The sequence below is a fragment of the Pungitius pungitius genome, chromosome 8 (assembly GCF_949316345.1).
Source record: "Pungitius pungitius chromosome 8, fPunPun2.1, whole genome shotgun sequence".
NCBI lineage: Eukaryota > Metazoa > Chordata > Actinopteri > Perciformes > Gasterosteidae > Pungitius > Pungitius pungitius.
In genome coordinates, this window is record NC_084907.1 from 3911632 (window position 1) to 3931599 (window position 19968).

A 19968-nucleotide genomic window follows, 5' to 3' on the forward strand; every position below is an offset into this window, starting at 1 on the left:
TGTGTGTGTGTGTGTGTGAGTGTGTGTGAGTGTGTGAGATCCAGCTTTTTATTGTAAAAACACTCCTCACAATGTGACAGTGTGTTATGTCTCCACAAGAAGCCCCCTCCCCCCCCCCCCCCCACACACACACAGACACACACACACACACACACTCATCCGTTCACGAGTTGCAGAAACACTCTTTGAGGGTTAAAGACTCAGAGTGAAGAAAGATAACTTCACGATTAATTCACAATACAAATATGTCCAAGTTGAAGAACTCTTCAACACAAGAAGATAAGTGTAATAAACTCAATAACGTTTCTCTAATCGCTGACATTTGCAGTGAACTGTGTGGCACAGGTTAAAGAAAGAGGAAAAAAAAAACTCTGATTCATGGAACCTCCAGTGGGAGTGGAGCAAACATCAGACGACACACAACAGGTGCAAGGGTCAGAAGACTAAACACATAGTATAACTACGCACAACCGTGTTGTGAGTACAAATACCAACCGGAGTATGAACATGAATAGTTAAATTTAAGGTTAATTCAGTGTGTGCAGGATGTGTAACCAGTGTGAGGTCATGAAGGGAGGAAGCTGGGATCTGCATGACTGATGGACTCGGTTGGAATGAATATATTGTGGGTGGAGCTTTTGTAGGTCACCGCAGTTGAGCAGAGGAGGGGGCCGAGGTCCAGAGCTACATTTTGGTAGAGCAGTCGGGTATCATTTAATTTTATCTTAATGTGAAAAAAATATATTTTTGTTAAATCACTATTATCGTTGATATACTGCAGCACATGCATGTAATTTCATAATGTAATATTATCATCATCATTATTATTATTATCATTGTTATTATTATTACATTGTGTAGTTCCACCTCCACGTTACTGGGTGGCGGTACTGCGCCTCAACGATGTTCATCGGCCGCCAATGAAACGTAGAAGAAGAACGTGAACCGGAAACACACCATTCTCACATCCTGTTTCCGTCAACACACGTGTGTGTGTGTGTGTGTCTGTGCACAGAAAACAGCGCACTTATCGGTTTTAGAATCGGTGGAAAGCACCACGCAGCCAGGTGAGCCGGTACCGAAGAGAAGTCCGCCATGTTGGAGCAGCTGGGCCTGATCGGGACCCTCCGGGACGAGGACGAGAGTCCGGAAGAACCCGATACCGAGTCCGACCAGGAGGTGAGTAAAGGCCGAGACACGACCCCACCAGGCGGGCCGAGGCGAGCCAGAGCCCGGCTGGAGGACAGAGCATTAACCGCTCTCTGATCCCGGAGGTTTCTTGATTCGATGATACTCTTCACTCTCTTAACGAACACGTGACAACACGTTTCTTTACATCAATACAATGTATTAAGTTGACAGAAGAAACAGAATCAAATTTGATAAAAGTTAAATCAAATTAAATTATTATAAACTGTTGAGATCTTTATAAAATCTAATCGGTCATTTAAAATAGTTTAAAATATATACATCAGCACGGCAGTGTGAGGGGATCTTAACATTAACATTGATGATTTTTAATAACATGATTGTAAAATGCAATACTATTTGTTTTATATTAGTGATTAAAGTGTCACATGGTGTAAAGTTATATTTGACAAATCTGTCACGGAACAACCGTTACATTGTATTTAGAGTTACAATTATTGTGTTCCGGTTGTTCAGTTTTTATGAATGTTAAAATGTGTGTACCTATTTGTGTGTATTAATTGTGTTTTTCAGGACCAGCCGATCGTCCTGAATAGGAAGAAGAAGTTGGGGGTTCGCGGTGTGAAGGACTTTAATGCTGACTTTGTGTTTGGAGAGAGTGACGCGCCGAGCCGCGGAGATGACTGGGCCATGCAGGACGTCATGAAGCAGCTCAAGAACAAGGTAGAACTTAGACATTGAAAACCAAACCACCATGGATCACATCCCATTTCTTCACAGAATCATAGTGATCATAAAATCCACAACAGCAGTCTAATAGATTTTAGGATCATGTTCTTCCTCTCGGTGGGTGTTTTGTCTTTAATCCGATGCTCTTCAGCACGGTTTTGGTCCTCTGATGTTCTTCTTTGTTGGTCTTTTGGTCCTCCAGCGTTCTCCATTCTGTGTTTTTAATCATGTTCTTCTTTGTTTGTAGAGAACCGCAACCACACTCGACCAGAAGATAGAGAAAATCCGCAAGAAGAGGAAGGCTGAGGTGAGTCCACCATCAGGTCCGACCTGCGTCCCTCGGCGCTCCGCCTCAGGCCCTCAAGTACAGTTTGTTTTGATCTTCAGGAGAAATCGGTTGAGGTTGATGCCGATGAAGGGAAGAACCAGGAGGAGGAGGACGGTGAGGACGTAAAGCCTGCTGAGGGAGAGGCCGATGCAGATGATGAAGACGAGGATGAGGGGGAAGATGACGAAGATGAGTTTGATTCGAGTGACGAGGTGATTCTGACCAAATCAGGTGAGTCGAGCAAAGGCCTTTATTTTGATTCGTGACACGGAGGTAGACACTTTATTATTTTAAATGTCTTTTTATCAAATGCGTTATTGTATCTAAGCAGATAACCACAGAATCTTTAAACTATCATCATGCAGTACTCCCCCTACAGCCGTTCTATAATGTTGGGTTGAATAATGATACAAAAAACACATTTGTTTGTGTAATTTATTCTGTCAAACTATGTTTGAAGTGTTAAATGTTTACCAGCTTCAACTGACTTCCTGTTTTCTCTCAGACACCCTGAGAGACAAAGAACGGCGGGGGAAGAGGAGGAGGCTGGGAAACGAGGTGAGGAGGAGGAGCCGATGTCATTTGCAAAGAATCTATTATATTATGTTACCATGGTAACGGCTGGTGCTGTGTTCTCAGCCTCAGCCAGAGTCGTTCTACGAAGACGCGTCGGAGTACAACGAGAAGCTGACCTTCGACAACATGAACCTGTCCCGGCCTCTCCTGAAGGTAACTGCGACCTCTGGGGAGGGGGCCTGTGTGAGCAGAGAATGCAGTGTTAACAAACTGTACAGTATCTCTTGGCTGGCCTTCATGATGTAGCTCGATTGGGCTGCACCTGGAACTGCTGACCCGTAGTTCTCGTATTTAACCCCCCGTTGTGTCCTTTCAGGCCATCACAGCTCTGGGCTTCAAGCAGCCGACCCCCATCCAGAAGGCGTGCATTCCTGTCGGCCTGCTGGGCAAAGACCTGTGCGCCTGCGCTGCCACTGGGACAGGTAGGGCGGACACGCTGCATCACACCGGGACTAGTGAACACCAGCCGAGCCGGGGAGATTCTCAGTAAGCGCTCCTCTCTCGTCTCTTCAGGGAAGACGGCGGCCTTCATGCTGCCGGTGTTGGAGCGCTTGATTTATAAGCCCAGGACGTCCCAGGTGACCCGGGTCCTGTGTCTGGTTCCCACAAGAGAGCTGGGCATCCAGGTTCACTCGGTGGCCCGCCAGCTCGCCCAGTTCACCTCCATCACCACCTGCCTGGCTGTCGGTAAGGGCCTTTCAACCTCCGGCTCTTTATTGGTGTGGTCTGATTGGTACAAAAGTCCCACGACCTGCTGGGCTCAGTGGGTTCCCCATGCCCCAGGTAACCCGTCCCGCTGTGTGTGTGCGCACAGGTGGGCTGGACCTGAAGTCCCAGGAGGCTGCGTTGAGGGCGGGTCCCGACGTGCTGATCGCTACGCCCGGCCGACTGATCGATCACCTCCACAACACGCCGACCTTCGAGCTGACCCACATTGAGATCCTGATCCTGGACGAGGCCGACAGGTGAGCCCCGAGGCGTCACAGAATCCCCTCTCCCCATGACAACAGGCCCAAGACTCACCTGGTGGCTCCTGCTTTGTGTCTCAGGATGCTGGACGAGTACTTTGAGGAGCAGATGAAGGAGGTCATCAGACTGTGTTCCTACAACAGACAGACCATGTTGTTCTCTGCCACCATGACTGAGGAGGTGTGTGTCGTGTGAATTGTGTCTCGCTGTGTCATGTCACCTTTGTCTCCCGGTGTCTCACTGTGTCATGTGACCTTCCGTCTGCAGGTGAAGGACCTGGCGGCCGTCTCTTTGAAGCAGCCAATCAGGATCTTCGTGAACAGCAACACCGACGTTGCTCCGTTTCTGCGACAAGAGTTTGTCCGAATCCGACAAAACCGAGAAGGAGACCGGGAGGCCGTGGTGGCTGGTGGGTACACGTAACCCAGAAGTACTACTGCGTCACCTGTACCATGCGGTACCACGCATACCTATGTACTAACTGCTGTTGGTCGTCTCAGCCCTGCTGACTCGGACGTTCCAGGATCACGTGATGTGTTTCACTCAGACGAGGAAACAAGCTCACAGGTTGCACATCCTGCTGGGACTGATGGGCCTGAAGGTCGGAGAACTGCACGGAGAACTGAGCCAGAACCAGAGGCTGGAGAACCTCAGGTACTCACACACACACACACCGAACCAGAGGCTGGAAAACCTCAGGTACTCACACACACATAACCAGAGGCTGGAGAACCTCATGTACACACACAGTGATTGTTATTAAAACTAGTTATTTACCCGGTTGTTGTTGTTGTTGTTTACAGGCGGTTTAAAGATGATCAGATCGATATCTTGGTGGCCACAGATGTCGCAGCCAGAGGTCTGGATATCGACGGAGTCAAAACAGTGAGCTCCAACCTCTTAATAAGGAAACGTAGCGTTCTCTCTTGCGTACGTTCAGCTCTGTAATAAAGTACAACGTTCCTCCCCAGGTGATAAACTTCACCATGCCGTCCACGACGAAGCACTACGTTCACCGCGTCGGCCGCACGGCCAGAGCCGGCCGCTCGGGCCGCTCGGTGTCTCTGGTCGGGGAGTCGGAGAGGAGGACCCTGAAGGAGGTGGTGAAGTCGGCCAAGAACAGCGTGAAGGCCCGAGTCCTGCCGCCAGGTATCTGCAAATTTCTACTTCAGGGAGCTTACGAGAGTTGGACGTTTGAGTATTTTTGAACAGGAAGTTAATGCAGTGACAGAAAGGTGAGCTGTTCCCTCTCTGTGTCTCTCGCCCAGACGTTATCTTGAAGTTCAGAGATCTGATCACCAAGCTGGAGAAGGACGTGCAGGCCGTGATCCGGCTGGAGAGGGAGGAGAGGGAGATGGCTGCGTCCGAGGCAAAGGTACCCTCGTCCCCTTGAAAAAATGCAAAAAGGATCAGTCTGCCCTAATTGTGACGCCATAGCCTATATATATATATATATATATAATGAGAGGAGGTTCTTTGATTCAAATGTTTGGGCCTCTCACTTTTGCTTCGTTTACTCTCTGAACCCCCTTTAACTCTCCTCCTTTACGTGTTTGCCTGTATTTTATTTATTAAATATTGTTGTTTTGTAGTTGAGTGTCGCTCAGAAGCGCCTCGCGGGATCCACCGACACTGACCAACTGCAGCGCGTTTGGTTTCAAACTCAACAGGAGAGGAAACAGAGCCGTGGTGAGTACTAATACGCATACTACAGCCTGCTCTAGTACTCTGTGTAGTACTCTGTAGTAGCGCCGCAGCCTACTTCACCCTCTTTGGCATCCTAACGGGTCCTTCTCTACCTCAGTGTCCAAGGCCCTGCAGGAGTTCGATCTTGCTCTGAGGGGGAAGAAGAAGAGACAACAATTCCTAAAAGAGGGCAAGAAGAAAGACCCGACGGTAATAACCATGAATATAGGCCATTAATACTGGACATTAACTTTTAAGAAACTTTCATTTAACGACAGCTCTGCTTTTGAACTGATGGTCTCGGTTCCCTCAGGCGGAGGAACGAGCTCAGTTCGAGATCTTGAAGGCTCAGATGTTCGCTGAGAGGTCGGCGAAGAGAGAGCGGCGCCCGAAGAGGGCGAGGGCCATGGCAGAGGAGGAGATGCCCGCTAAAGGTCAGACATAAAACATTAGAACTAGAAGACGCACAAATCTACTACAGCAGTCCTGTCAGATGCACTAAACTGAAGCGTCTCTGCAGCAGCCAATCCGAAAGCAGGAAAAGGAGGAAAGAAGTCTGTGTTTGACAAAGAGCTGACCAACACCAGCAACAAGGCTCTGAAAGAGTACAGAGCGGGGTGAGTCCGTCTGTCTCTCTGTCCCCACACCTGTCTGTCCTACGATGATCCCAGCATGGGACGTATAGCCGTCTGTCCCTTTAACTGTGCTCCTGTCTCACCACACAGACCGTCCTTTGAGGACAGGAAGCGTCTCGGTTTAAACAAGAAGCGTCCTGGCGGCTCCAAGTGGGTTTAACCGTCTCTCTGTTAGTCTCTCTGTCTCTCTCTCTTGCACACCCGTCTAACCTGTCTGTCTCTCTGCTCACAGACCATCCTTCGGAGACAAGAAGCGTCCTGGCGGCTCCAAGTGAGTTTAAATGTCTCTGTCTCTCTTCGTCTGTCTCTCTCTTGCACACCCGTCTAACCTGTCTCTCTCTCTCTCTGCTCACAGACCATCCTTCGGAGACAACAAGCGTCCTGGCGGCTCAAAGTGAGTTTAAATGTCTGTCTCTCTCTCTTCGTCTGTCTCTCTTGCACACCCGTCTAACCTGTCTCTCTCTCTCTGCTCACAGACCATCCTTCGGAGACAACAAGCGTCCTGGCGGCTCCAGGTGAGTTGAAATGTCTCTCTGTCTCTCCCGCTGTGCATGTCCGTCTCTAAGTGTCTCACCTGTCTCTTTCTGCCCACAGACCAGATTACAGACGGCCCTTTGGGGAGGGGAAGGGTGGCGGCGGCTCCAAGTGAGTTCCACTGTGTCTGTTTCTTTCTCTCTGTTTCTCTCTTTGAACACCTGTCTCACATGCCTCTTTACGCTTACAGGCGGTCCTTTGGGGACAAAAAGCGTCCGGGCGGCTCCAGGTGAGTGTCTGACCCAAAAATAATTTTTAAAACCAGGACGTCATCGCGATGTAACGTCTTTGAGCATCAGTGAGGAATGAGTGCAGTTCTAGTTGGACTGAAAAGTGCAATTTTGGGTTCTGATTGGACATCTGTGGTCCCTCTTTAACTGAAAGTCTCCGTTCTGTCCGTCAGGTTCAAGAAGTGAAATCCAAGATGGCCGCCCTGAGAAGCAGTTCTCTGTGTTCACTGTAAATCTCCTCCAGCTGTTCTGTTCATTTAATGACGTTTTAAATAAAGTTTTGATCTGTATTCAACCCGTCTGCAGTTTCTTCTGAAGGTGTTGGGGAGCGAGGTCATACAGATGTCATGAGTGTGTCAGTACAGCGTGATGTACACTACATTTATCAATCATGAAGTCAACGGTATAATTTGTCATAGAAATGTTAGAAAATATCAAAGCCAAAGAAATCGGCTTAAAAAAGCCCATAGATACACAAAATTGTCCACATCAGTATGTAGAAAAACAATAAGTGTGAGGATAGTAATACGGTTATAGTATAGCATGTAAGGCAGCAAAGTAAAAACTATTGTATGTTAAAGTGTGTGATAATAGCAGCAACCTGTCAATCACAGTAAGCCCTGCCCTAAAGCCTCCTTTGTGGTACTAAATGAACATCATGCTGTATTGAAGAATTAAAACTATATTGAGACCATACATTTACAATGTTTACTGAGGGAATAAATCAAGATGTTTTCGATTCACTTCTCAGAACCTCAGGTTACGGCGTGGGTCCTACTCGGTCGACAAAAGACGGTTCATCAGATGTTTTGTGTTTAAATGTTTTTAATTAATATTGAAATACAAACAGGCAAAGTTCTGTACAGAGATACTGCTTGTGTGAAACAAGATGAAGACTGCTTTTTCCCCAAAATAAAGAAATGTCGTCTGAACTGACCAACAGTTACCGTGGAAACAAAATTAGGTGTTTACTTCTGTAAAAAAGGGTTTAAATATGTTGTCTTTGTTGGAAAAAACAAAACTCAAAATGAAATGTGCCGACATTCAAGCTTTGCTGAGAAATGTCGATGCAGTTGATAAACATAATGTTTATCTTACATTCGGTGGATAAACTTAAGCCTCAATACCTGTCCGTCATCTTCCAGATGACGACACCAAGTTTACGCCTGGTATCTGTGGCTTCTGGAAAAACTTTAGGTTTTTAGCTCTACTGCTGGTCAGAAATGTTGAACTCTGTGTCTTGAGAAAAGCAAAGGAGCTTAAGCAGTAAAAGACTCTTATTTTGGTAGGTTTGTCCTGTTTTAGTTTTCCTGAGACGGATGAGTTTGTCTCCGATAAAAAAACCTCTTCAGCATTTAATCATTTACATTCCTGTCGCTGGGTTGATTACCCGTTTGGATACATGCATATGAATCATAAAAAAAATAGCTGTTGGGGATGATTCGATTACATATTGATGATTTGATGAAATGTGGGACTAATTATCAACTTCTGATTTATTAATGTATTTTCGTATGTAAAACGTTGATATCCGGCTGGGTAGATATCCACTATGGACAAAAAAATATATAATACTTTATGCAAATAAAAACGGATTGCTGAGTTTGAAATGCTGCGTCTTAGTGATAGAGAACCTTTGCTAAGGCCGTCCCCAAATAGCCTGCTAATGTATGTTTCTGACGTTAGCATTCCACACGTTTCTATACAACATTTGCTGTTTAATTTGACCGTACGTTGTGCTGTTCTGTTGGGTGGAGGCTTGCCACCTCAGCTTTGAACCCTAGTGGATTTTAAGGCATTTGAATCAATGCATTAGATTGTAGATTAATTTAAAGTCTATGTAGTATTGTCTAAATGTTAAGAGTACAAAGACAGATCAACTGGAAATAGTCACAATAGACTAAGGACTGATGGAAATCAAATGAAGAAAATCTGTGTTTATGGTCTAGAAGGGAATAACAGAGTCCTTTGGCATCCATGTTCCCATGATGCTTTGCCTCAGTAAATATAAGCAGTGAACCAATTGCGTGCAAGTGTATCACAGCAGTGAACCAATCGTGTGCCAGCGTGTCACAGCAGTGAACCAATTGTGTGCCAGTGTGTCACAGCAGTGGACCAATCGCGTGTCAGCAGTAAACCAATCACGTTCCAGCGTATCACAGCAGTGAACCAATCACGTTCCAGCGTGTCACAGCAGTGAACCAATCGTGTGCCAGCGTGTCACAGCAGTGAACCAATCGTGTGCCAGCGTATCACAGCAGTGAACCAATCGCGTGTCAGCGTATCACAGCAGTGAACCAATCGCGTGTCAGCAGTAAACCAATCACGTGCCAGCGTATCACAGCAGTGAACCAATCGCGTGTCAGCAGTAAACCAATCACGTGCCAGCGTATCACAGCAGTGAACCAATCGCGTGTCAGCAGTAAACCAATTGCGCGCCAGCGTATCACAGCAGTAAACCAATCACGTGTCACAGCAGTGAACCAGTGATGGTGAGAACAAACATTTCCTGTTAAAACATTCACATGATTAAAACCAGTGCATATGATTTGTACTGTTGACATGTCCATGATGCTTCACTCCTAAGACTCCAGCTGGTGTTTAACTTGTACTTCTTTATGTTTCCCTTCACAGTTTCAGTCACTTCAATTGTTCTGCTGGTTCAGCTCTCGTTTACTTGGCTCTACTTGGTCCCGGTCCAGTCCTGGTCCGAGTGTGGCGACGGAGCGCAGAGCTCAGAGTCAGAGTCCGACTCCCCCTCTGCAATGTATGGCCGGAGAGTGGCGGTGCTGGTGGCTCCGCCTCCTCCTCCACCTCCTTGGTGGTTAGCGGAGGAGTAGAAGCCATTGTTGAGGAAGTTCAGGTTGTCCTTGGACTGAGAGGCAGAGAAGCCACTGAAGGAGTGCTCCAGGTCCTCATGGTCCACAGACTGTATGGAAATAGAGGCATCACTGTCCGGCTTCACCTCCCCGCCTCCACCTCCCGTCCCATTGGCCGCCTCTCCTCCCTTCTCCGGTCTCTCTGACCCCACCCGGTCTCCGGCGCTGTGCCGCTTGGGTCGGTTCCCGCCGTGTCTCTCTCCGGCCGGAGGAGGCGGCAGTCGAACCAGCGACCCGTCCCCCACTGGACTCGGAGTGTTGCCGCGGCTACGGTGGGCAGGGGGTGGCAGCTGCTGGTGGGGCTGGGAGCTGATTGGCTGCCAGGAGGTGGAGGGCGGGCAGGTTGGGCCGCCGCTGTTCCTGTGTCCGGTGGAGCTGCTGGAGCGGACCATCTTTGTCACCTGACGATTCTTCTCAGTGTGGTCGCCAGGCAACCCCCTTAACAAACAAACAAACAAACAAAAGGGACCACACCCACAAGTTAACATGTGAACAATATGTCATGAACAACAGGTGTGTACTGGTTCTGTGGCTCCCCAGCTGTGGCAGACACTGACTGTGGGAGCTTGGAGATGGACTGGCTCTTCTCCAGGTGATCCACTGGACTGTGGTAGGGGGGGGCCGGGTCCGGCTCCTTGGGTCCAAAGTAGGCGTCAGTCTCGGACTGGGGGATTCCCATCCGCTGGATGTAGATGTTGACCAGGAAGTCCAGCTTTCTCTCCATGGACAGCACCTGATGGACGAGACCAGCGAGGGATTCAGGACCGCCAGCTGCATCGAAAGAAATCAGTGGGTTCGGCCCCCGATAGACCGGTTGCCAATGGTTACCTGCTTCTCCACCTTCCCCAGCCGGCCCATCATGCTGGGATCCTCGGGAAGCTCTTCGTTGGCCGCTTTGGGACGGTCCTTGTCTGCGGTCGGTGTCCCCCTCCCAACTATCTGGTCCACCCTACATATCAGGACACAGCGCGGGTAAATGAGTCTTTCGATGATTTTCCAGGAGATTGTGGGAAATCATTTTATCATACACTCAAGGGGTCAGCAGTCAGACCTTGACTGGAGGTTCTTGATGCGGGCGAGCATGTCCAAGTGTCCGGCTGAGTACTGTTCGATCACGTCCATAACATCGTAGGGACGAAGGCTCTCTTTAAACTTCCTCTTGGACACCATTAAGCGCATAATGCTGAGAGAGAGAGAGAGAGAGAGAGAGAGAGAGAGAAAAGGAGGTCACCATCTGAAGGACCTCAGGCGGTCTCAGGCACTCAGTCATCTCACAGACTTAGTCTGTCTTCTGACTATGGGTCTGGATCGGGAAAGGGGGGGGTGGGGGTGGGGAGAGACCATGTTTTCTGACCATCAAGGGGGGAACTCCTCTGTTTTTACAGCAGTCAATGAGGAAATGACTATGGCCCAATCCGAAAAAAATCAGTCCAAAACCAGGGAACACAGACCCAGAGACCAAGCGTGTGAACCCTACATTTAGGAGGTGTCCTTCATGTGCTGATCATTGCTGGTCTTCACATCCAAACAGAATCTGGTTCCGATGCGTGACGCTATGAATCATCTTAAAGAACTTTGACTTCATTTGACAGACAGGAGAGGAGCTATAGTAGGACTAAAAGACACTTCTCTGCAGGGCGGACACCAACAACATCAATAATGGTAATGTGATCATCAGGATCATCATACTGTATATAAATAATGATAATCATGATTGTCATTTTTTTTAAATGAAGAAAGAGGAAGTAAGGAGGAAGATGATGGAAGCAGGAAGAATCAACGAAGAAGAAACCAAAGCACAAGGTCTGTCTAAACAGAAAGAATGACCTTTGGTGTCAGACAACAGGAAACATTGAAACAGAAAACAATGAAGCTAACTTGAGGCCAGACTACCTGCTCTTACCCAACAGCTGATGGTGACCTTTGACCCTGGGGTGAGCACAAATAAAAAATGAAAATAAATAAATAATAATATTGTGAATAAAAAGCAGAATGGGTTAAGTGCATACTAACCAGCAAATAAACAATGAGTAAAGTGATGAATGATGAGCAGGTAAACTGATAAATAAATGAGTGTCAAAAACAGTAAGCGGTTCATACCAGATGGCTCTGATGGTGACCTTTAACCCCGGGGTGAGATCCTGAGGGATGAACTCACAGTGGCAGCTCTTGTTGTCGTCGGCCATGTCTTCTCCTGGCAGGCTGGCATCTAAAGCAACAACAACAACAATAACAGAGGGACTCTCTCACGTCTAGATTCTGTGCTTCCTCGTCTCCTCGTCTCCTCTGTCCTCCGACATTCTAGTTCCTAAAAAGCCTCTCGAGGATGGAGGAGCTGTGAGCGAGGAAACATCAGTGTGTTCTTTGAAGAAGACTGCCCGCAAACAAATAATAGCGGGACATTACGGATATAACTAATTAGCTAATTTTGTTTTCATAACTGCTGTCGTCAGATCAATATCTCGTTGAGAACATCCTCTTTGCCGCACATATCATGTATTTCATTTAGTCAAATGGACAAAGAATATATTTTTCTGTGTGTACATATTCATATATGTGTCTGTGTTAAACAAAATTGCTGACCTGGGGAGCTCTTCTGTCTGAACTCTTCATCCTGCATCTCTATCAGCACTAAAGGAGGAGGAGAGAGGAGACAAACCTCAGAGGAATCCACTCCACTCATCATCACCATCACTACAACCATCACCATCATCATCATCATCACCACCACAGCATTATCATCATCATAATCACCACCATCACCATCACTACAACCATCACCATCATCATCATCATCACCACCACAGCATTATCACCATCACTACAACCATCACCATCATCATCACCACCACAGCATTATCATCATAATCACCACCATCACTACAACCATCACCATTATCACCATCACTACAATCATTATCATCATCATCACCACCACCACAGCATTATCATCATAATCACCACCATCACTACAACCATCACCATAATCATCATCATCACCACCACAGCATTATCACCATCACTACAACCATCACCATCATCATCATCATCACCACCACAGCATTATCACCATCACTACAACCATCACCATCATCATCATCATCACCACCATCACCATTACTACAACCATCACCATCATCATCATCACCACCACAGCATTATCACCATCACTACAACCATCACCATCATCATCACCACCACAGCATTATCATCATAATCACCACCATCACTACAACCATCACCATAATCATCATCACTACAATCATTATCATCATCACTACAATCATTATCATTATCATCACCACCATCACCACAACCATTATCATCATCATCACCACCATTGTCACCATTATCACCATCACTACAACCATTATCATCATCACCATCAACATCACCACCATCACTACAACCATTATCATCATCATTCCCATCATTATCAGCACCATGACCACAACCATTATCATCATCATTACCACCACCATCATAATCATCATCATCATAATCATCGTTATCATCATCTTTTCTCTGACCCTCTTACCTTCAGAGTTTTGGCGTGAAGCCGCCCCGCGGATCCTGAAGGCCTGTCGGGTTCTGCTGCGTTCTCCGAAGCTCCAGCTCTTTGGAACCTTGCTGGGACTCTCCTCCGGGTTGAGCTCCACGGTGGGGGACTGTCGCAGGGCCTGGACGCTCCCTAGTACTCCGGGAACTCCAGGACCAACGCCAGGGGTAACACCCGGGGCCACTGTGGGAGCCGGTGGAGACAGTAAGTGAAAAGGAAGTCAAGAAGGAGAAGCACCAGCATGTGTTTGTTTAATTGTAATTACTTCCTGGCCAAAAAACAACACCCACCATGCTGAGGAGAACCTTTCCCTTTGGTCACTGAACCACGGGGAGACGAGAAGACCCTCTCCTTCAGGCTGACCTTCTGACTGCAGGGACGAGAGACAGTGAGCGAGACAGACAGAGACAGTTTTAGAAATCTGGCATCAATTTAAGAATATATTCTTTATTGCGATCAACGATGTGAACAATATGGCCTAAACCAACTGAATTATTTTATGTTGCTATATATGGTATAATTTATTTATTAGTTAGATCCCAACCATCAAGTCTGTTCAATAAAGCATGTTCATTTAGTAAAATATGGTCCATTCGGAGTCAAATAGACCAGGGAATGCTTTGGGGCGGGGCTACTGTGATTGACAGGTCGCTGCAGATTCAGGCCTGAGCTAAACAGACTTTCTGGCTTTTGTTGCTATCAACTGTTTTATTGTCTGGTATTATACTGTTCTAAACCAGAACTGTTCACTGACCTGGGAGAAGGTTCAGGCTGAGCATCTTTCCTGCATACAGACAGATTGTTGTTGTTATTAACCATTGAATTAAGAATAAAAGTTCACTAGTAGCAGTATTAGTTCCATCGTTTCAGACCTGAACGAGAGTCCTGACTTATTCTTGAGGTTCCTCAATAAATCCAACTGATTGAGAGGAGGGATCAACCTGAAAAGACACACAAAGTTGGTATTGATGACATTATCAGAATCTTTACAGCTGCGATGGTCTGTAGGTGGACAAGTCTCACCTGTACATAGGGACGGAGACGGTCCTCTTGTAATAATCCCATGTTGAATTCAGATCAGTTCGGCTCAGGTTTGTGGCGTAAACCCTCCATGCCGCCTGTGAGGAGACAGAGAGGAGTCATCGGTCTCCATGGAAACAGCTACAAAAACCCGATGCTGACGACTCAGACCTGTAAGGCGAGCTACATCACCTGCTCTGCTCATTGAATAGTTTACATGATAATCAATAAGAAGCGTATGTTTGTAGAGCACCAAAGGATGTACAGACAACTATCGGGACTACTGGATCACTTCCATAAAGCCTACTTTTTCCTCTAGGATTTCCAAACTGATTCATGGACGTTTGTCCCATCACAGACGTTCACCTGGATGAGTCCGGCTGCTGGGTTACGTCTCTTCTCAAAATGCTTCTGACGGTGCTGCTCCTGAACCTTCAGAGCAAAACCAGAACCCAGGATCCCCTGAGAGACAGACGGGCAGACGGGCAGGTGAGCTGGGACGAGGTTGACCTGTGTCGGCTGAAAGCAGGTGAGAGGGACTCACAGCGGGCAGAGCAAAGAAGGAGACTCCGATCAGCGTGAAGGCTGCAGCCAGCAGGCGTCCGTTCCAGGTGATGGGGAACTTGTCTCCGTAGCCGATGGTCGTCAAGGTGATCTGACAAGAGACAGAGATGGACCAATTAAATTGTTCCCTTGCTGAGGAGGAGATGAGGCTCCAGGTTCAGACCGGTGTACTTTAGGGGTGGGAAGCTGGAGAACGGGAGGACGCTAAGACATCATCATCCAACACGCCTCCTTTTCTAATCCCGTTTCTGAAAGTGTAGCGAAAGGCCGCGGATTGTGTGTGTTGTCTCACCAGTCCCCACCAGAGGGCGTCTGCGTACGTCTCAAACTGTTCGTTGTCCTCTTTTTCAGCCAGATAAACAAGGAAACTGGCCAGAATGAGACACAGGAAGCCGATATACCACGCAGTAATCAACTCCTGCAGGGAGACAGGACAAAGTGAGTCAGACATCAGGACAAAGTGAGACAGACATTAGGACACATGAGACAGATCAAAAGACGGAACAGAGAGGCACAGAGTTTAAACCACTCATCTAATCGGTAACTGTGATCAATACACTCCAGGATCAATGCAAATGTTTAGATGTCAGGAAGGAGATGCCTATAAACCAGTAGCGCTGACACATGAGTGAACGCAGCAGAAGTGTCGGTGCAGGCAGAGGCGTCACAGTGAAGACACTCAACGTGTCAGTGGAAGCAGAGGCGTCACAGTGAAGACACTCAACGTGTCAGTGGAAGTAGAGGCGTCACAGTGAAGACACTCGACGTGTCAGTGGAAGTAGAGGCGTCACAGTGAAAACAGTGAAAATGACGCATTATAAGCAGATACAGTTGTTCTTTTACTAGGTACAGCTGTTGGAAACATGAGCTGAAAGCAGTGGAATTGAGAGGACTATTGTAAGTCTCTATAAGGAATTTGTCAGCAATAATAATACTATTTTAATTGATTAATTGTTTATGTAACATTTTAGGCTAAAATAATGTAAGCGTCTCTGTTTTATATCTCAATGGATGTCTTTGTGTTTTGGACTTCTTGTTGATCAAACAAACGATAATCAGCAGATTGCTCGTTACGATAGGAACAGGCGTTTCCATGGTTACCTTGCTGTGGGCGTAGACCACTGATCCCAGCAGTTTCCAGGTTCCCCCACGTCGGTCCATCCGGATCATCCTAAGAATCTGCAGGAAACGAAGCGACCTGATGGCCGACGTAGCGAAGACGTTCCCCTGAGTCCCCGCAGCCAATACTGAGATGGACGCTATCAACACCATGATGTCTGTGGACAGAATGAGAGACAGAGAGAGACACAAATACACACACACACACACACACACACACATAGACACACAGACAGACAGGAAAACAGACAGGTAATTACAATGTCTCACATCATTCACCCAGTTTAAAATGTTGTCCCTCATTGTCTGAGGGTAAAGGAAGTGTTGTTATAGTCTGGGGGTAGAGGAAGTGTTGTTATAGTCTGGGGGTAGAGGAAGCGTTGTCATAGTCTGAGGGTAAAGGAAGTGTTGTTATAGTCTGAGGGTAGAGGAAGTGTTGTTATAGTCTGAGGGTAGAGGAAGCGTTGTTATAGTCTGAGGGTAGAGGAAGTGTTGTCATAGTCTGAGGGTAGAGGAAGTGTTGTTATAGTGTAGGGGTAAAGGAAGTGTTGTTATAGTCTGAGGGTAGAGGAAGTGTTGTTATAGTCTGGGGGTAGAGGAAGCGTTGTTATAGTCTGAGGGTAGAGGAAGCGTTGTTATAGTCTGAGGGTAGAGGAAGTGTTGTTATAGTCTGAGGGTAGAGGAAGTGTTGTCATAGTCTGAGGGTAGAGGAAGTGTTGTTATAGTGTAGGGGTAAAGGAAGTGTTGTTATAGTCTGAGGGTAGAGGAAGCGTTGTCATAGTCTGAGGGTAAAGGAAGTGTTGTTATAGTCTGAGGGTAAAGGAAGTGTTGTTATAGTGTAGGGGTTAAGGAAGTGTTGTTAAAGTCTGATGGTAAAGGAAGTGTTGTTATATTCTGAGGGTAAAGGAAGTGTTGTTATAGTCTGAGGGTAAAGGAAGTGTTGTTATAGTCTGAGGGTAAAGGAAGTGTTGTTATAGTCTGAGGGTAAAGGAAGTGTTGTTATAGTCTGAGGGTAAAGGAAGTGTTGTCATTGTCTGAGGGTAAAGGAAGTGTTGTGATAGTCTGAGGGTAAAGGAAGTGTTGTGATAGTCTGAGGGTAAAGGAAGTGTTGTGATAGTCTGAGGGTAGAGGAAGTGTTGTTAAAGTCTGGGGGTAAAGGAAGTGTTGTTAAAGTCTGGGGGTAAAGGAAGTGTTGTTAAAGTCTGGGGGTAAAGGAAGTGTTGTTAAAGTCTGGGGGTAAAGGAAGTGTTGTTATAGTCTGCTGGTAAAGGAAGTTGAAGTCCACAGACTCACCGATGACACAGAAAGGTTTTCTGGCAAATTTCAGTCGTCCTCTCCATCCTCTGTACCGACAGCAGCAACCTGCAGCCCAGATCCTCACGATGTACTCCACCCCAAACACCACGATGGTCACCACTTCCTGTTGTGCAACGACCCATTGTTAGAAAGTTGGAGTTGCCTTTGAAATGACTTGCTTGTTTGACACTTCCTGCTCCTAGTATTACGGTACTCATTTTCCTTTAAATATAAGATGAGTTGCCTGTTAGCAAAATGTATTTGAGGGAATTTAAGCTTGTTCAGAGAAGCAACAAATACGTCTAAGGCTTTTATTGTGAAAGGCAGGAAAGGAGTGAAGCGGTGTGCACTGCAGATGACAATGTGGGGGCAGTAATTCTATTTTCCCAAATTAATCAATTCTAAGCACTTTGTGGTGTTTGTGTTGATTCAAATCACAAGAATAATTTTTGCGCCATTCATTTTTATCACACTCGTGGTTGTATATATTGCGTGTCTAGTGATCAAAGGATGTCGCCTACATTCTCACTATAAAGCTTGGATAGCATTACAAAATGACGAGCTCAAAATAATATAATAATAATAAAGGCAACTAGCTGACTTGTGTAAAAATGTAAAACGTACACAGAAAGTCAACATGATTAAAACGGACAAGTTTAAACATGTCAACGAGCTCTGCGTGAAGACCTTCAGAGGGAGTAGTGAGTGGACCTCGGATCAGAGCATGAACGACGTGTTTAACACTGTGAGTCATAGAGAATTTACCAGAATGTAGAGAGCGTCCTCTGAAGACTTCTCATACTCTCTGATTGTGGAGAACACAGACATAACCAGGCAGGAGAAGACCAGCACGAACCTGAGCAGAGAACACACACACACACACACACACTTTTTAATATGATTGCGTGATAAATTATTTCATAGATATCTCATGTTGTTCATTTGATCATCAAAAGAATTTAACTATCTATTAAATTAAATATGGATTGATTTAAGCTTTTAGTGACAAAAACAATAATGTTTGGACATGGCAGGTGTAGAGGGGAGTTTACACGTAGGCGTGGTAGATGAAGGCCCATCCTCGAGGCCTCTCCAGGACGTTGTACAGGAAGTTCTGCAGTCGTCTGTAGACGGCGTTTCGCTTCGGTGGCCTCTTCACTCCAGAGACGCTGCTGCGCTGCCGGCGAGGACCTTCATCCCCACCTGAAGGCAGGTATGTACATTCATTAGCACCTATAAACTTACACAAACACAACAACACTTGAGCAGCGTGAGTGGTATTAAACAGAATAAAAAACAGAAAGAGACCTGTCAATCAGCATGTAGCCTGCTTTATGGTCTGTTTGATTCTAAGTGGACCATAATTTACTAAATTAACATTATATGTTGTACTAGGGATGTAGACCATAAATTCACATTTACAATGTTTACTGAGGGCTTAAATCCAGAGAGAAGTAGTCATTTTCCCATATATGTCTATCTGCATTGGTTTGTTTGCTCTCCTCAAACCGGCATCATACCGGATAGACATCTATTTAAGAATCAACTTATGCTGACACTTCACTTTAAACCTGAGCTGGAGCACATGAGGTGTCTATTTGATGAAATGTAGATGCTTTCATCATCTGCACATAAAGTAAAAACACGTGATCAAGGGGTTTCTCGTCATTCAAGCTCTTTTAAGTGAACTGTGCTTTCAGTGACACTTTAAACTGTTTTCTGTGTAAGACACAACTCCTCAGAGATATTCATGTTAATTTTGCTCGTCACATAATAAAAAATTGGTGATAAACCCCAGCCAAAGCGCATGCATTATCAGCCAATCACAGCCGAGCACCCGTGTGACGTTGTGATGTTAATATTGATTTATTCCTCATCATTTAACCTTGTTGTTCACGTATCTTGTTGCATTTGTTTTAATCGTGCAGCAGAACCGGGAATGTTTCCCTCGGGCTCTCGACATCACAACCTAATAATAATCCCAATAACCCTGATCCGGGTCTACTGCGGTGCACGTTTATTACCGCCCGTGAACCGGTTGTAATCACCTGCAATGAGCTGGGCTCCGTCTCTGCTGACCTCAGACCCCCCGGCCTCCAGACCTACGAAGCCCACCTTCAGCTTCTTCTGGTCGGCCTGCGCCGCGGGGAACACCCCGCCGTTGCGGGATTTCTGCACCATCGCTCCGCGGAGGAACCAGCACCGTCCCGCAGTTCTACTGCCTGTCCGCAGACAGAGTACCGAGGACGGCCCGGGCGGACCGGAGCATCGCTGCGGAGGAGCGGAGGAGGAGAAGAGGAAAACAGGATGGAAGGAGAGAGGGAGAGGAGGAGGAGGAAAACAAAACCCGCAGCGACAGACGTGCCGCAGATTGGCTGATCAGCAGATTTTTTTTACCTCCCCCATCAACGACTTCCCATAGGAGAAGGAAGTAGCCTGACGTCACCGACGCTCGAAGATGAAAACAAAATTCAACGATTCAATTGATTGGTCAGTTAAAAGAAAAGGACGCAAGGGGACGATAATGAGCTCGGCCCATCGCCATGGTAACTGAATGATCGGAATCGACGGTAACCCTGACTACGGGATGAGAGGCAGGTGGAATTAACAGCAACACAACATGGAGCACGGAGGATGCACTTGTAATTGGCTTATTTAAATGTATGACTTATGTGACTAATATGTGCCTTTGGCA

General features: G+C 46.5%; 2 protein-coding genes across 5 annotated transcripts; one reads left to right on the forward strand and one right to left on the reverse strand.

The window, feature by feature from the left end:
• Positions 1 to 741: 741 nt before the first annotated feature.
• ddx27 (DEAD (Asp-Glu-Ala-Asp) box polypeptide 27) lies at positions 742 to 7126 on the forward strand. The gene is made up of 26 exons (XM_062563728.1): positions 742 to 1179; positions 1723 to 1872; positions 2126 to 2185; positions 2266 to 2437; positions 2712 to 2764; positions 2846 to 2935; positions 3099 to 3204; positions 3296 to 3469; positions 3597 to 3747; positions 3832 to 3931; positions 4019 to 4160; positions 4252 to 4405; positions 4555 to 4636; positions 4723 to 4900; positions 5020 to 5126; positions 5344 to 5440; positions 5556 to 5647; positions 5751 to 5871; positions 5958 to 6054; positions 6163 to 6222; positions 6305 to 6343; positions 6428 to 6466; positions 6549 to 6587; positions 6667 to 6717; positions 6797 to 6835; positions 7010 to 7126. Exons 1-26 carry the CDS (start codon positions 1096 to 1098, stop codon positions 7020 to 7022), a joined length of 2490 nt encoding a protein of 829 aa, XP_062419712.1. The 5' UTR covers positions 742 to 1095; the 3' UTR covers positions 7023 to 7126.
• Positions 7127 to 7649: 523 nt separating this feature from the next.
• On the reverse strand, positions 7650 to 19896 carry LOC119230060 (potassium voltage-gated channel subfamily KQT member 2). 4 transcript variants are annotated; one of them, XM_037491037.2, is made up of 20 exons: positions 19322 to 19675; positions 18326 to 18476; positions 18039 to 18129; positions 17271 to 17397; positions 15960 to 16135; positions 15151 to 15276; positions 14839 to 14949; positions 14661 to 14756; positions 14298 to 14392; positions 14147 to 14215; positions 14029 to 14058; positions 13565 to 13644; positions 13254 to 13457; positions 12299 to 12346; positions 11816 to 11924; positions 11609 to 11644; positions 10767 to 10898; positions 10544 to 10664; positions 10273 to 10448; positions 7650 to 10153 (listed from the first exon to the last, which is right to left on the reverse strand). In XM_037491037.2, the coding sequence occupies exons 1-20, from the start codon at positions 19452 to 19454 to the stop codon at positions 9520 to 9522; spliced, it is 2745 nt and encodes a 914-aa protein (XP_037346934.2). In that variant the 5' UTR covers positions 19455 to 19675; the 3' UTR covers positions 7650 to 9519. The 4 variants fall into 4 exon arrangements, 3 of the variants coding, with proteins under 3 accessions (XP_037346934.2, XP_037346935.2, XP_037346936.2); XM_037491038.2 differs by lacking the exon at positions 11609 to 11644 and having other exon boundaries at positions 19322 to 19669; XM_037491039.2 differs by lacking the exons at positions 11609 to 11644; positions 12299 to 12346 and having other exon boundaries at positions 19322 to 19671.
• Positions 19897 to 19968: the final 72 nt, after the last annotated feature.

What these genes read in the sequence shown, in the direction of transcription:
- ddx27 (XM_062563728.1), top strand. Translation starts at nt 1,096, where the DNA reads ATGTTGGAGCAGCTGGGCCTGATCGGGACCCTCCGGGACGAGGACGAG. An exon ending in TGGCTGCGTCCGAGGCAAAG is followed by an intron (nt 5,127 to 5,343) that starts GTACCCTCGTCC and finishes GTTGTTTTGTAG; the next exon opens with TTGAGTGTCGCTCAGAAGCG. An exon ending in AAGCGTCCTGGCGGCTCAAA is followed by an intron (nt 6,467 to 6,548) that starts GTGAGTTTAAAT and finishes CTCTGCTCACAG; the next exon opens with ACCATCCTTCGGAGACAACA.
- LOC119230060 (XM_037491037.2), bottom strand. Translation starts at nt 19,454, where the DNA reads ATGGTGCAGAAATCCCGCAACGGCGGGGTGTTCCCCGCGGCGCAGGCC. An exon ending in CAGCTGTTGGGTAAGAGCAG is followed by an intron (nt 10,899 to 11,608) that starts GTAGTCTGGCCT and finishes TCTCTCTCTCAG; the next exon opens with CATTATGCGCTTAATGGTGT. An exon ending in TCCATCTCCAAGCTCCCACA is followed by an intron (nt 10,154 to 10,272) that starts GTCAGTGTCTGC and finishes TTGTTTGTTAAG; the next exon opens with GGGGTTGCCTGGCGACCACA.